Source organism: Montipora foliosa, chromosome 2, assembly GCF_036669935.1.
Source record: "Montipora foliosa isolate CH-2021 chromosome 2, ASM3666993v2, whole genome shotgun sequence".
Taxonomy (NCBI): domain Eukaryota; kingdom Metazoa; phylum Cnidaria; class Anthozoa; order Scleractinia; family Acroporidae; genus Montipora; species Montipora foliosa.
This window is the reverse complement of record NC_090870.1, coordinates 9,318,496-9,332,631: the sequence shown is the minus strand read 5'-3', so window position 1 is coordinate 9,332,631 and position 14,136 is coordinate 9,318,496. Positions and strand designations below refer to the sequence as shown.

Sequence of the window (14,136 nt, the reverse complement as noted above, 5' to 3'; positions counted from 1 at the left end):
ATAATGGCTAAAATCAGGCTTTAAAAATTATGGTTTGTAAAAATCACGGCTTAAAAAATCTTTTTTTCCGACCAATGAGAAAGAAACCTACTAAAAACATTTCTACTTTCGCGCTAAAACGCGTTGCATGTAGGTACTTCGAATTCTGATTACCGATCCCGCTGTTTGTGATATTATTTGTTGCTCGGATAAGTCGTTGATAAAACGTACTTTAAGTTCTTCGAGAATTATCGAGAGGGCATAGAAGTAAAAAGGCCCCTAACGCGAAAACATGTGATCTGTCAAAGTAAAAGAATGTTCCGCCCACATCATGATTTAAAGACTCTTGGGACGAAGTCGACAAGCGCTATTAATACCGTAGTTCAATCGCTCAAAAACAAATCACCCACTGAAAATCCCGGAGCAAAGGAGGTAGGTAGGTTTTTAGTAAAGTGTAGTATTATGGTTTATCACACACTTTCTGTTTAGTGATCACGAAAACAATTCCAACAAACAGTTCGTGGTCCAATTCTTGATCCAATCAAAGGGAGACAAAGTGAATGAATTGCATCTCCTGGCTCCCCGCGCACTAGTCCAGTTCTGGACAGGAGAGGGGATCCAGAAGTGGACTACCCGCGCACTCGCAAAAGAATGGAAAAAACAAATGTAGTTTTAAAACATGACTCTATTTGATGCAAAACTTGAACCTTCGTACCGACTTCATTACAATAGGCGACTTTCAGAACGAGTCAGAAGGGAATAAATGTTATTATTATGCATATAAGTGGCGGAGTATTCAGCAGATAAGCTACATATTTTTTCTCATTTTTTACTATTTCGTCTGCACTTTTGGGGGAACAAATTTTATTCCCACTGTTTTTAGTCTTTAAAAATCTATATTTGTGAAAGAGCGATCGTTGTGTTATTAGCTTAGGATGACGTGGCCACCAACTGTGAAACCGCAGCTGACAACACATGCCTTTCATGTACCTCGAATCACTGAGAGCCTGCTCGCAGGCTAATCTTCGTCGAATAAAAGTGGCAGTTATTATCGACAGTTGTTGCAAAAAAAGAAACAGGATTTTCTTTCCTTTCTTCCACTCGTTTTACCTTGAAAGTCGATATTGTTCACACACCGTAGCGACCTATTTACTGACACCCATTAATTAACGGGTCTGAGTACGTCTTGGAATTTGTCACCGCAATGGTTTGAGATTCAGGCATGCCACAAAAGTAACTGTGAATTCTTAACATATTCAAGCGATGAAAAGAAAAACGAAAAGATACAATGGGTGTTAACCGCCTTTAAAAATGATTCTATAGCCCAAAAGGAAAAGGGTGCCAAAGCAAAGCCCTGTTGCATTTAGAGTAGCCTGTTCCAGGCTCTCGGATAGTAGGGTCGGCGCGAACAGAAAGGAAACGCGAAAGTAAGACACGCGCGGGTTGGTGAAGTGCTAAGTTGTGTTTCATGAGCAATGTTATCAGTCATTTCAATAAAGGAATATTTGAATAATGTTCTTCGTTGGAGGCACCCAATACAGAATTTAAGGAGTCAATTAATTTCATTGGACCTCACGCTGGGAAAATAAAGCTACTACGAAAGCTGCTGAGACTCCAAAAATAGAACAGGAGAATTAAATTCTTGTGGAACAGTTCCAAAGAGTTATTGCAGAACTAGGGCTCGAAAAAGGAGTGTCGCTGAGGCTATGAAAAATGAAGCCGAAAGTCAAGTTGCAAATAACAACCCTCTTCCTGGTGCTTCTATTGCCGGAGAACGCAATTTTATGGCGAAGGCGTCGTCGACGGCGTGCTCCAGCTCCGGTTAACTGTCAAGTTGGTAGCTGGACAAGCTGGGGTTCTTGCTCCTACCTTTGTGGTGACAGTGGTACACAGACGCGGACCCGAGCGATAACGGTTGCAGCCGCACATGGAGGTACCTGCTCCTACCATTTGTCAGAATCTCAAGCGTGCAACAGGGGCAACTGTCAAAACGGCGGCACCCCTCACAGCACCGGCTGCAGCTGTAGAGCCGGATACACCGGAACATGTTGCTCGCAAGGTTAGAAAAAAACTTTTTTTTTTACCCGCGGTGCCTTCGTAATATATAGATTTAGCCAAGCCTAAAACCGGAGCTCCCTTTTCTAACCCCAGAAAGCAATAAGGTGTTTAAATAGAAATAATTATGCTTCTGCACAAAGTACAAAATTAATCGTCATTAGTGTGTACAGTTTATGCAGCTATGCAAATCAAATATGAATAATTTAATCACGAAGATGCCATAATTTTACGGACTAGACTATAAATTCTTACTGGGTCTGACCTGGCGTCATTAGTGGGACATTAATTTTTGCGATTTACTTAATTGAAGAGATAGACCACTTACCCTCATGAGCTTGTTCATCCGAAAGTTTTCAAATGGGCATTCATTTTAATCTTGGCTACGCGTCACCAAAAACACTTAGAATGGTTCCTGTGAGCTAAAATAGCCGTTTTGAAGAAAATTTGGCCATTAATTTTTGTTTGTCATCGGTAAACAGGTCTCCTTTGCTTTCCGGGTTTTTACTACAACCCATGACACTGCCCCTTTAACAGAGTAAATGTTTAAGTGAATAATTCTCATCCATATACCCGAGGGTTAGTGAAGTAAAACCCCACCCACCCCACCCCTAAAGCTAACCCACATACCCAGTTGCACAGATGGAATCCACCAAAGCGATGAACATTAGCGAAGCGCAAGGCATGACTTCATTCACCGTAACAGTTTCACGAATACTTATTTTTTTAGTTATTTGATTTTGCGAACGTAACTGTGATGTTTCCAGGACACTATTTTTCCCCACAATTTTGTTTACCTAGATTATGTAGATAACAAAGACTTGGATAACTTCAAAAACATTTTTATCGATTCCCATGTTTTTGCTAGAAAGGGCATTCGAAGAATCCAAAGGTTTTTTTTTTCCTAAATAACCAGGCAACATTCTTACCTTTCGCGTGCAGTCGCGTGCGGACAACCATGTCACTCGAGCAACGTAGTTTCAGCATTTTCCCTTGGACCCGGCACTGAAACGTGCCATAGAGAGTTCTAAAAACACCATCTGTTGCTGTCGCCCGTGACCGGTGTGGCAGTCCTCTTATGGCATGTGTATGGGGACGCGGATGCTCTTTTAAAAGAAGTATTAAATATTAATTGGATCAATGTTGATACATCAGTATATAAATGTGGAAGTCGAGTCAACCTTGGCGTAAAGTGCTCAATGCTGTGGTAGTAGAGCTAAGTATACATTAGTTGAAGGATTAAAGAGGACGCATCGATTCTCTGTTACTCTGAGTTTCGCGCCTAAGCGCTCGTCAGACAGAACTTTATTCAACTAAGAACAGAACTTATTTCTAAATGCCGCCACGAGAATAAGTTTTACTTAGCAAATTTCACAAGCCGCCAACAATAGCTCTAGAGAATCTTTATTTCACACGTAGATCAGATCATCACACTAATGAATTAATTACCTACTTATCTAATTTGTATATAAGAATGTATGTTCTTAGTTGAATAAAGTTCTGTCTGACGAGCGCTTAGGCGCGAAACTCAGAGTAACAGAGAATCGATGCGTCCTCTTTAATCCTTCAACTTATGTATATCAGTATATATAAATATATAAACTAACTTAATTTTTTTTCCAGAAACCTTGTAACTTTTCTTTTTCCTTGTAGACATAAACGAATGTCTGAATAACCCATGTGACCACACCTGCACTAACACATTCGGAAGCTACACGTGCCAATGCAACTCATGCTATACCAAGCTTGGAACAAGGTGTGATCTGAGGCAATGCAGAATCAGTGGCTCTTGTTACTCATACGATACAGTGAATCCTAACAATCAATGTCAGGTGAGATAATAAACTGATAATAATTGGAAAATCGCGCAAAAAATCTCCACATTGAATGAACAAATACAATCGCTTTGCACGCTCTCCATGCGAGCGCGTTTTACTATTCATTACTGACAGTTCTTTGCCGTAACTAAGCAGAAAAATAAGGGAAAGAAAGCAAATTTAGGGTGCATTCTTTTGGAGGTATCCTGGCTATTTTCATTCCGGATTAGGAATAACAGAAATTACTGTCAGAATACAGGGAATATCAATTTGCAAAGGAACAAATATTCTGAAAACGGAATACTATTAGCGAAGGTTTTCTGGGAACTATTGTATCTGCGCATGCGCCAATTGCATTGGACTGGCGAGTGATGAAGGTTTCCCGAAAGTTTGGAACACGAAATGTTGAAATATGGCCAGTACCAGTTTTTTGGCTGTTTTCTCGATTTTTCGATTTGCTTCATTTGCTAAAAACCTTGAGGGGGAAGATGACGAAGAGGTTTTTGTTCTTGTGAGTGTTTTGCGGTGTGCAAATGTGTTCCCGTGTGCCATTTCCTGATGTCGACTTAAATTAAAAAAGGCTCAGGGTTTTTGCACAAACCAATTGATGCCAACGTCACTTCTTTTGGCCATGCAAAGGCATTTTATTAACACAGACTGACAGCTCTGCTTTTTCTAGCACCGGTAAAGAAACTGAAGAGAGGCCAGCACACCAGCATTCACGGTAGACATTTTGCATCGCTATTCCATTCAAATTTTCACAATTTTCAAGCCACCGACGGGCGACCAGCCGGCCGTTCATCATTTCCCGCCAAAACTTTCCCAAAAGAACGCATATTCTGCCTATTCGGAGTGAGCCATATTCCGGTCATTCCATTCATTCTGCTATCGGAAGCAGAATGAATGGAATAGTATTCGGTTCATTCCGAAAACGGAATTGGTCCCAAAAGAACACGACTACCGTCTATTCCGTGTATCATTCCTATTCCGGAATAGCACCAAAAGAACGCGCCCTTAGTAATAGTCGCAAAGCAAAAACCGTTTACCGTATATGAAAGGGCAATTAGATTCACGATTTTAAAACTAAATTCAGTTTAAACTAAGAGATAATGTTTGATATAAAACTAAAATTTACATTCATTCGCAGATTTGCAGAATGGAAAACAGACTATATTTTAGTACATGCAGAGACCATATTTTATTATTACGCTATCGGTAAAGGAAAAAGAGGTGTCCGCGGAAAAATGAAATTGTCGCGCCGCTATTTTTTGTATAGGGTCAAACTTTATATCACATTGAAGCTAATGAATGAATTATTTGAATAAAATTTCTGTTTTTTGGTATTTGATATTGCCTTTTAGTGTTGAGGCCTCAAATCCAGAACTATCGAGTCTGCTGCAGAAGCCCACGGTGGCCAACAAGGGAAATGCGGCAAATTAACGAGTTGCTACAAATTAAAACATCAAAAGAATGTGCGCGGACTGAAGGAAGGGCAGAAACAAAACACAAGTCACAGTTCATTGTTTTAACAATACAGAACGTATCCTAAACATCCATTAAAGATAACCTTAGGCTTAATTAGGCTTAATGTTAGTATTTGTAAACAGTTAGGGTTGTCTCTGTAGTGCTAAAACAATGACCTGTGACTTGGGACCTGTGACCTCCGTTTTGTACCTGTCCTTCCTTCAGTGCGCGCACATACTTTTGATGTTTTAATTTGCAGCAACATTCTTTTAATTTGCAGCAACTTTATTTTATTTGCAGCAACTCTTTAATATGCTTCGTGTCCCTTTTGGGCCACCGTAAGAAGCTCCTGCCCGTTCACTTTATTGCGAAAATAACTGCACTTTGTTGTATCTTGGTCACAGATGAAGGCACTCCTATACCGCGTGAGGAATTTTTGATATGTTTGGAATTAAAGGAATATCACGCACCAAAGTCGAAACTCTTATCTCATACTTCTTTTGGGCAGAAAAAGGGCCATAAAGTCAGTCTCCGAAGACAATCGAAAACTTGCTCACACCGTATTTGGGGTAGGACAATCATCTGTTAGAAATGAAAATGTAGAAGCGATATCTTAAAACCCGTCGGGAGGGAAGGTGCGAGAAGTTGTAATTTTGGCGTCAAAATATAAAACTCCTGGAAAATCGAGGTTTAATTTTCGCGTGCAGTTCACGGTCTGCTGAATAACTCCGCCTCCTATTTGAAAGCCAATTATGCTGAGCCAATCAGCGTTCGGGCACAAGCTAAGGTAGCAGATCGTGCGTGAAGGCTATCAATTGACACTCAATCCTTTCACGTGTGATCGACATAATACGTCAATCATTTTCGCGCGCAGATTATGGCGGGAGACAAAAAAAAAAGCGATTTTGGCGGTTTTAAATTTTATTTTTCAGATTTTTGTTTTCGGGAAAATATACTTCACAGCCCACAAATTAAAGATTTGCCAAAACAAAAAAATTGAACGAGACGCCCAAATTTACCTTTACCAGGAACCCATGACCCGGAGCCTACAGCTCCCATACTGGGCCTATGTAACGGCATTTTTACAGACCGATCTATGTTTAGACTATCTTTTCCGGAAAAAACAAAGGCAGTTCCGGTTCGGTGACCCTATGACGTCAGCTTAATTTCTTGTAATTGGTCATCGGGCTTCTGTGGGAGTCTCATTAGCGGGAAATTCAATCTAAAAGTAAATCGGTAAAAACCGTGACACGAACACAGTAGAGTTGTAGGCTCCGGGTCATGGGTTCCTGCCTTTACCGAGCCCTTAAATGCTTTTGGTGGAATTGGCGTCGGCGTAGCTTTCGCACACCTCTAATTTAGCTCCAAAGGTCACCAGAATCATCACAATCAAAAGAATCTCTTCTTTTCATTTTTGAAAGAGAGAAATAAATGAGAAAGTGACAGAGTAAATCTTTTGTTTCTATTCATTCGCTTTTCATCAACAACGATATCTAGTGGACTCACAAGACGGTTGAAGGAGAATTCTCCCCACCTCTGAGATGATTAGCTTTATTCAAACAACCTAAGTATAAAGTGCTTTAAAATCGGTGATCAGAAAACTGCTTAAAGGTGTGAAACACTGTTAGCCATATGTCAAGTATGAGCTTTCTTCTAACATGGCTGTCTTTTCAACAGCTCACTTCTAGTCGGATAAACATTTCGTCAGCGAACATGTCAGATTTCCAGGCGCTTTTGAGCAGTGTAAATTAAGAATTCGTAACATTCTGTTAAAGTATAACTACCACAGGTAGTTAAATAAAAAAATAAATTGATAAAAAATGATGACAATGATGATAGCGACGACCTATAATAAAGAGACAGTGTGGCCCGGTGGTTAGGGCGCCTGCCTTGAGATCTGGAGATCCCGGGTTCAAGACCCGCTCTGACCACTCGTTGATTTTGATCCTGGTAGTCAATGGTTCAACTTCCTACCTGCAATTGTAAATAGACAACTGGCTTGCCTCCGGCCAGTTGGAATTCTTAACAGTTGTTGTCGTTCTGTTCCGTCGTTTCGTTCTGTTTCATTGGCCCTGAAAAGCCCCTATGGGGAGCAGTCAATTAAGTATGTATTGTTTTTTAAAGGTGCAAATTCTAGAATCGCCCTGCAATGTAATTTTTTTTTTTTTTTTTGCTTAAAGTTATTTTTTTCGCATGAAAAGTCATTGCCGGATAATTATTCTCATGAACAGGATTGTCAAAGCACCAACAAGATGGCCTGGACGAACAATGACACTTTGTCCTGTAGCGACGGTGTGGCTTGCACCAGAAACGACAGCTGTTCGAGTGGAACGTGTGCTGGAACACCATATACGTGTCTCTCGTGCGAAGAATGTGACAACGACACGTGCCGAGTAAAGGAGGGATTTTGTGCTATTGTGGAAGGTGGAACAAAAACATGCTTTAATCACGGTGATTTACGGCCTGGATACCCCTGTCAGGTAACATAAGATAAATAAAAAATAATAATAATGATGATAGCGACGACCTGTAATAAAGATACAAATGCTAGGATTGCCCTGCAATCGAAGTTATTTGCTTAAAAGTCCTATTTTTCGCATCAAAAGTCATTGCCGGATAATTATCCTCATAAACAGGACTGTCAAAGCACCAACAAGATGGCCTGGACGAACAATGACACTTTGTCCTGTAGCGACGGTGTGGCTTGCACCAGAAACGACAGCTGTTCGAGTGGAACGTGTGCTGGAACACCATATACGTGTCTCTCGTGCGAAGAATGTAACAACGACACGTGCCGGGTAAAGGAAGGATTTTGTGCTATTGGGGAAGGTGGATCAAAAACGTGCTTTAATCACGGTGATTTACGGCCTGGATACCCTTGTCAGGTAATAAAAGATAAATAAATAAAAATTATAATAATGATGATAGCAGCGACCTATAATAAAGACACAAATGCTAGGGTTGCCCCGCAATCTAAAGTTAATTTTGCTTAAAGGTTGTTTTTTGGCATTCAAATTCATTGCCAGGTAATATAAGATAAAAAAAAAAAAAAAATGATGACAATGATGATAGCGACGATCTATAACAAAGATGCAAATGCTAGGATTGCCCTGCAATCTAATTATTTTTTTGCTTAAAATCAAAAGTCATTGCCGGATAATTATCCTTATGAACAGGTTTGTCAAAGCACCAACAAGATGGCCTGGACGAACAATGACACTTTGTCCTGTAACGACGGTGTGGCATGTACCAGAAACGACACTTGTTCGAATGGGTCGTGTGCTGGAATACCATATACGTGTCTCTCGTGCGAAGAATGTAACAACGACACGTGCCTCGTAAAGGAGGGATTTTGTGCTATTATGGAAGGCGGAACAAATACGTGCTTTAGTCACGGTGACTTGCGGCCTGGATACCCCTGTCAGGTAATAAAAGATAAATAAAAAATGATCATAATAATGATGGCGACGACCTATAATAAAGAGACAGTGTGGCCCGGTGCTTAGGGCGCCTGCCCTGAGATTTGAAGATCCCGGGTTCAAGACCAGCTCTGACCACTCGTTCATTTTGATCCTGGTAGTCAAAGGTTCAACTTCGCACCTGCACTTGTAAATAGCCAACTAGCTTGCCTCCGGCCAGTTGGGATTCTTAACAGTTGTTGTCTTTCTGTTCCGTCGTATCGCTGTGTTTCATTGGCCCTGAAAAGCCCCTATGGGGAGCGGTCAATTAAGTATGTATTGTTTTTTAAAGGTGCAAATTCTAGCATCGCCCTGCAATCTAAAGTTTTTTTTTTTTGAAAGTCATTGCCGGATAATTATTCTCATGAACAGGATTGTCGAAGCACCAACAAGATGGCCTGGACGAACAATGACACTTTGTCCTGTAGCGACGGTGTGGCTTGCACCAGAAACGACACCTGTTCGAGTGGAACGTGTGCTGGAACACCATATACGTGTCTCTCGTGCGAAGAATGTAACAACGACACGTGCCGCGTAAAGGAGGGATTTTGTGCTATTGTGGAAGGTGGAACAAAAACGTGCTTTAGTCACGGTGATTTACGGCCTGGATACCCCTGTCAGGTAATAAAAGATAAATAAAAAAAATTATAATAACGATGATAGCAACGACCTATAATAAAGATACAAATGCTAGGATTTCCCTGCAATCTAAGTTATTTTTGCTTAAAAGTTATATTTTTCTCATGAAAAGTCATTGCCGGATAATTATTCTCATGAACAGGATTGTCAAAGCACCAACAAGATGGCCTGGACGAACAATGACACTTTGTCCTGTAACGACGGTGTGGCTTGCACCAGAAACGACAGCTGTTCGAGTGGAACGTGTGTTGGAACACCATATACGTGTCTCTCGTGCGAAGAATGTTACAACGACTCGTGCCGCGTAAAGGAGGGATTTTGTGCTATTCCTAAATTTGTATTTCGCGGAACCGAGGACGTTTGATGTTTTGCTCCTATCGTTAAGTAAGGAAAACTGTATGTAGACTGGGTTGAATGTGGAGGAGCCACCGTGTTTCTTATAGAATACAAGTTGATAGCAATGCGTTGAGTTCCCACAAAACGTTAATGTTCATTGATTACAATAGCGCGGGAAAATGTGTTCTGTGAAAACTTAGAAGTGACCGCACGACTTCGAGATAAAACTCGTAGAAATGACAAATTTTACCTTTCTTTTCTTTTTATCTGTTCCAGTGGTGTGACCCAAGTATAAGCACGAGCACGTGGTCAAATCGTGAGGGCGTGGCGTGTAATGATGGTGATCAGTGCACACGTGGTGACACGTGTCAAAGTGGGCGTTGCACAACCACACCTTTCACGTGTAACTCGCTTTGTCAGTACTGTAATGGCAGTGGCTGTAGTCTTAAGACAGGATTTGGGTTTACAAATGTATGCACGTGCAAGATAGGAGGTATGTCTGCCAAGAGCAACCTTATTTTGTAGTATAAAAACTTTCATGCGAAATTCTAGCGGCGATTAAGGTAAAAGTATAAAACCATCAAAAAATTCCATTAGATAAAAAACCATCAAATTATTTTAATTTCAAACCAATGAATAGTCGCCTAAGGCTGCATGATTAAAGGCACAACTGCGAAACAAAGGCTGAAAAGAGGAACCTCAAGCAAATTAAGCAATAAGGTGAATCTCACAGGACATAGAGTGGTAAAAATTGCTAACAGGTGTCCTTGAGAAGCATAGGCCTGGAATGATTTTGGGTACCCATGGAAAGTCAATTTCATCGATCATAGATAGAAAGTAAAAACACCCATTATAACTCTTGATGTAGAATTATATGTACTTGATTTTATATTGCCTTGACATCAATTGCATTATAATATTGTTCAAGCGGTAAACTGAAATTTGATCAAGACATAATAAGGTATAACCTACAGAGATAGTTAAAAGAAACAACTTGTCGAGATATTCAGCTCCACGTGGCGATTACATATTTGACTAAGAGAAACTAACGATACCTAACTTACCAAATAAAATAATGATGCTAGATAGCTAGGCCAACTCTATGGAACCCGAAGGCCGGCAAGACTTATTAAGCTGGATAAGATTGACACTAGTAAGACTTCGGGATTTTAACCAAGCTAGTGAAGGAAGCTCTCCTTCAGAGGCTGATATGTAAGTGAGACTTGTTTCATACTAATTTTGTTAGTTCAGGTAGTCCGGTTTTTTAGTCGTTGGCATTTACCGTTTACTGAATAGTCATTTCGGAGATTAAGCGTCCGTTACAATCATCATGTGGTTAAAGATGGTCATCCAACCACGTTAACTTTACTTGCGTACAGCTCAAATCCGAAAATATCCTGATTCCCTGGAAGCATTACTTTTTTAAAGTCAAAATAGAATTGGGCCGATTTTTAAAATTTCGAATTATACCGGTGTCTCTAATTGTGAGTATTTCCATTATCTCTTCATTAACCTGTACAGGTTAATTCATATACAAATGGCGAATAAGGTTGTCTCTGAAGAGGCCGCGGTGCTGCAATTGTAAAAATTCCAAACATGGAAATTTGATCGTAACAATGAATATGGAAGCAAATTGATCACAATGGAAGATTAAAAGTCGACCTTTCGTCTGTTAGCCCATCTTCAAAACGACATACGATTTACTAACAGCTTTCACTATCTAAGCTGATACTGCTCAACCACAAAAGATGTCCTAAAATGAGGTATCCGAAAATCGGCAAGCACTCATATGAGATTGAATTTAGTTGCAAGGTCTTTACTAAAATATCTCAGGGCACCAATAGATCAATGAATAACATTCATACCATCAAACAACTTTACACTGACAAATATGATTCATTCAAGGCCACGACTACAATAATCAGACGGTAAACCCTTCGAATCAGTGCGAGTGGTGTGACCTGTATGACGCAACAGCTCGTGCCAACGGTGCCTGGTCAAATCGCTCTGCTGTACCTTGTGACGATCAAAACAGATGTACTAAACAGGACACATGCAATTCAGGAAGGTATGAACTAAACGCCACTATCAATGACCCAGTGGCAACTATTAGAGATTGGTGAAAAATTAAATGCGACCTGCCTTAAGACAGGGAATTTAACAAGTCATGCATGAGATTTACACAAGAGACAAAAGGCACGGGAAGGGGTTAAATCAAGAAACGACTTACAGGCTGTAATGACGCTTTGGTGAAAGTAAAAAAGGAAACTGACCATCTGACCATCGTCCCTGGTTTTCGTAAACTTTATTATGGTATTTACTAAGTTAGACTTTCAAAGACGACAAAGATGCATAATATTCCAATTGAAGCACGGTTTTCTTTTTAAGGTGTGAAGGTCAAGGCTACTCGTGCCAGTCGTCGTTTCCATCAACAAGTTGTATCAAGACTTCGGAATGTGTTGGTGATGGAACTTGTAGAGAAATTATTAGAGCAAGTGGAACCATTTGTCGCCCGGCAATTGACATCTGTGATCAACCGGAAAGGTGAGGAAACGTATAACGTACAGGATCTTTTGCAAAGCCATTCGCGTCGATCTCATCTCGGGTTCGCCTCTTATTTAGGGTTGAAGAGGGCTGCTTTCTCTCTCCTAATCACTGGTAATGGAAGAATTACTTCTTTATACAGCAACACAAAATAAGAGGTCTTGTGCATGCAACCAACTGAAGAAGATGCCTCAGAATTATTTAGTTAAAAACAAAATAAAATTAATGTTAAAACACCCAGGTCAAGGTTTTGTCCTTTCCTGCGCAACGTTATTACTCAGTGGCTGGCTGCAAAGAAGACTAAATTTCAAGTACGTGGTACGACAATTTCTCTTAGCGTTAAAATCTCAAGCAATACAATTCTTTAAATATACACAATGAAGAGAGTTTTACCATCTTTCACAAGACGTAAATAAGTACTTCGAGAAATTCCTCTTTAAATGATCTACTCCAAAAAATCGTATGCACTCATTTGGGCCTTTGCTGTCAACTTTGAGATTTACAGGGGTTTATTTTGAGAACATAATCTTCTACCTATAAGGATAGAAAAGTCACTTTTTGAAGACAGTCACTTTTTGAACGCCAGTTAACCTCTGTAATTTTGACATTTTTTTAGCTCGTCAGGCGACATTTGTTTTGAGGAAACAGAAAGTTTTAACCTCGGTTAATACGGTGGCTGGTAATTATATAGAGCTGCTGTTTTTGCTAAAGTACTTGGGTATTTCAATATTTGCATAGCTAGGCGCCCGAACATTACATGTGATGTAAGAACAGCAAATAAGCAGCATGCAGAACAAGAATTAATACAACTTGTGTAGGGTAAAAGGCCACCTAGAAAATAACTAAAAAGCTAATCTAGCTAAGTTTAACCCTGGCGAATGGGGTTAGTTTTACCCCTATGAAACATACTTGTTGGCTTTATGAACGAAATCTGGTTCGCCGGTAAGCACTGCGACATCTTTTCTAGGTGTGACGGAAATCTTGAGACATGTCCTGGTGCAGAACACGATAGTATCAACATAACAACTGGCAGCGCCCAATTCACGGATCAGTCTTTTCTATCAGTCATTAGCTATCACAACCTCACGAATAAACTTTACGTTCGTCTCACGGGTTTTTCCGCGTCTTGCGGTCAGCTGAATTTTCAGTGGTTCCTGTTGTCATCGTCCTCTGCGTGCATCACCTCATCGACCGTAAAAGGAGCCTTTCCTAACTCTAATACACGTCAAACTCTGACAGGTACATGTACTTTGAATTTTGTACAGTGTAGGGTTTTCCCTGAACCTCTTGGAGATTTCAACTTTCCTCGAGTAGGTACAATTTAGACGCACTACTTGGTATTATCATTTGATGATTAATTTTTAAGAAAGGAATTTAAATTACCGGTGATCGTGAATTTATGCTGGATGATTAAGAAAGTCAGTTCTCGCTAGCGTAGTTTATAATGGTAATATCATGGGTGACAAATTACTCCTTAATTTAGGCGCGAAATTTCTGCGTTAATTTATAATTTCACATGTGAAATTACAAAATTGCCATGGTAACATCTCTTGTATCTCGATCAGAGCCAAGATGGCGTCTATATTTAAGACAGTGACCATTGAAGAAGTTACGAAATTAATAGAAGCGGCAGAAAATTTAAATACGTGAAATAGCAAAATTAATTGGGTGAGAGTTTTTGAGAAGTGGTGTAACGAAAATAGCCTTGAGAAAAACCTGGAGATGATTCTTCCCGAGCAGTTGGATAAAGTACTCGAGCGATTTTACAATTACGGTTGTGAGCGTAGTTTGTCACCCACGACATTAAAAGGTAATCAAATGGTTTTCTCGTGAAATTAGGAAAT

General features: G+C 40.1%; 1 protein-coding gene across 1 annotated transcript in view; it reads left to right on the top strand.

Moving 5' to 3' along the window:
• The first annotated feature begins 335 nt into the window (after positions 1 to 335).
• LOC137989279 (prestalk protein-like) overlaps positions 336 to 14,136 on the top strand; it is a 15,001-nt gene continuing 1,200 nt past the window's right edge. The window contains exons 1-11 of the mRNA XM_068835115.1: positions 336 to 411; positions 1,508 to 2,038; positions 3,688 to 3,866; positions 7,547 to 7,795; positions 7,952 to 8,200; positions 8,492 to 8,740; positions 9,146 to 9,394; positions 10,025 to 10,241; positions 11,654 to 11,816; positions 12,137 to 12,292; positions 13,260 to 13,531. Of these exons, the coding sequence (XP_068691216.1) occupies positions 1,693 to 2,038; positions 3,688 to 3,866; positions 7,547 to 7,795; positions 7,952 to 8,200; positions 8,492 to 8,740; positions 9,146 to 9,394; positions 10,025 to 10,241; positions 11,654 to 11,816; positions 12,137 to 12,292; positions 13,260 to 13,531 (2,329 nt within the window). The 5' untranslated portion in view covers positions 336 to 411; positions 1,508 to 1,692. The remainder of the gene's footprint in view (positions 412 to 1,507; positions 2,039 to 3,687; positions 3,867 to 7,546; positions 7,796 to 7,951; positions 8,201 to 8,491; positions 8,741 to 9,145; positions 9,395 to 10,024; positions 10,242 to 11,653; positions 11,817 to 12,136; positions 12,293 to 13,259; positions 13,532 to 14,136) is intronic.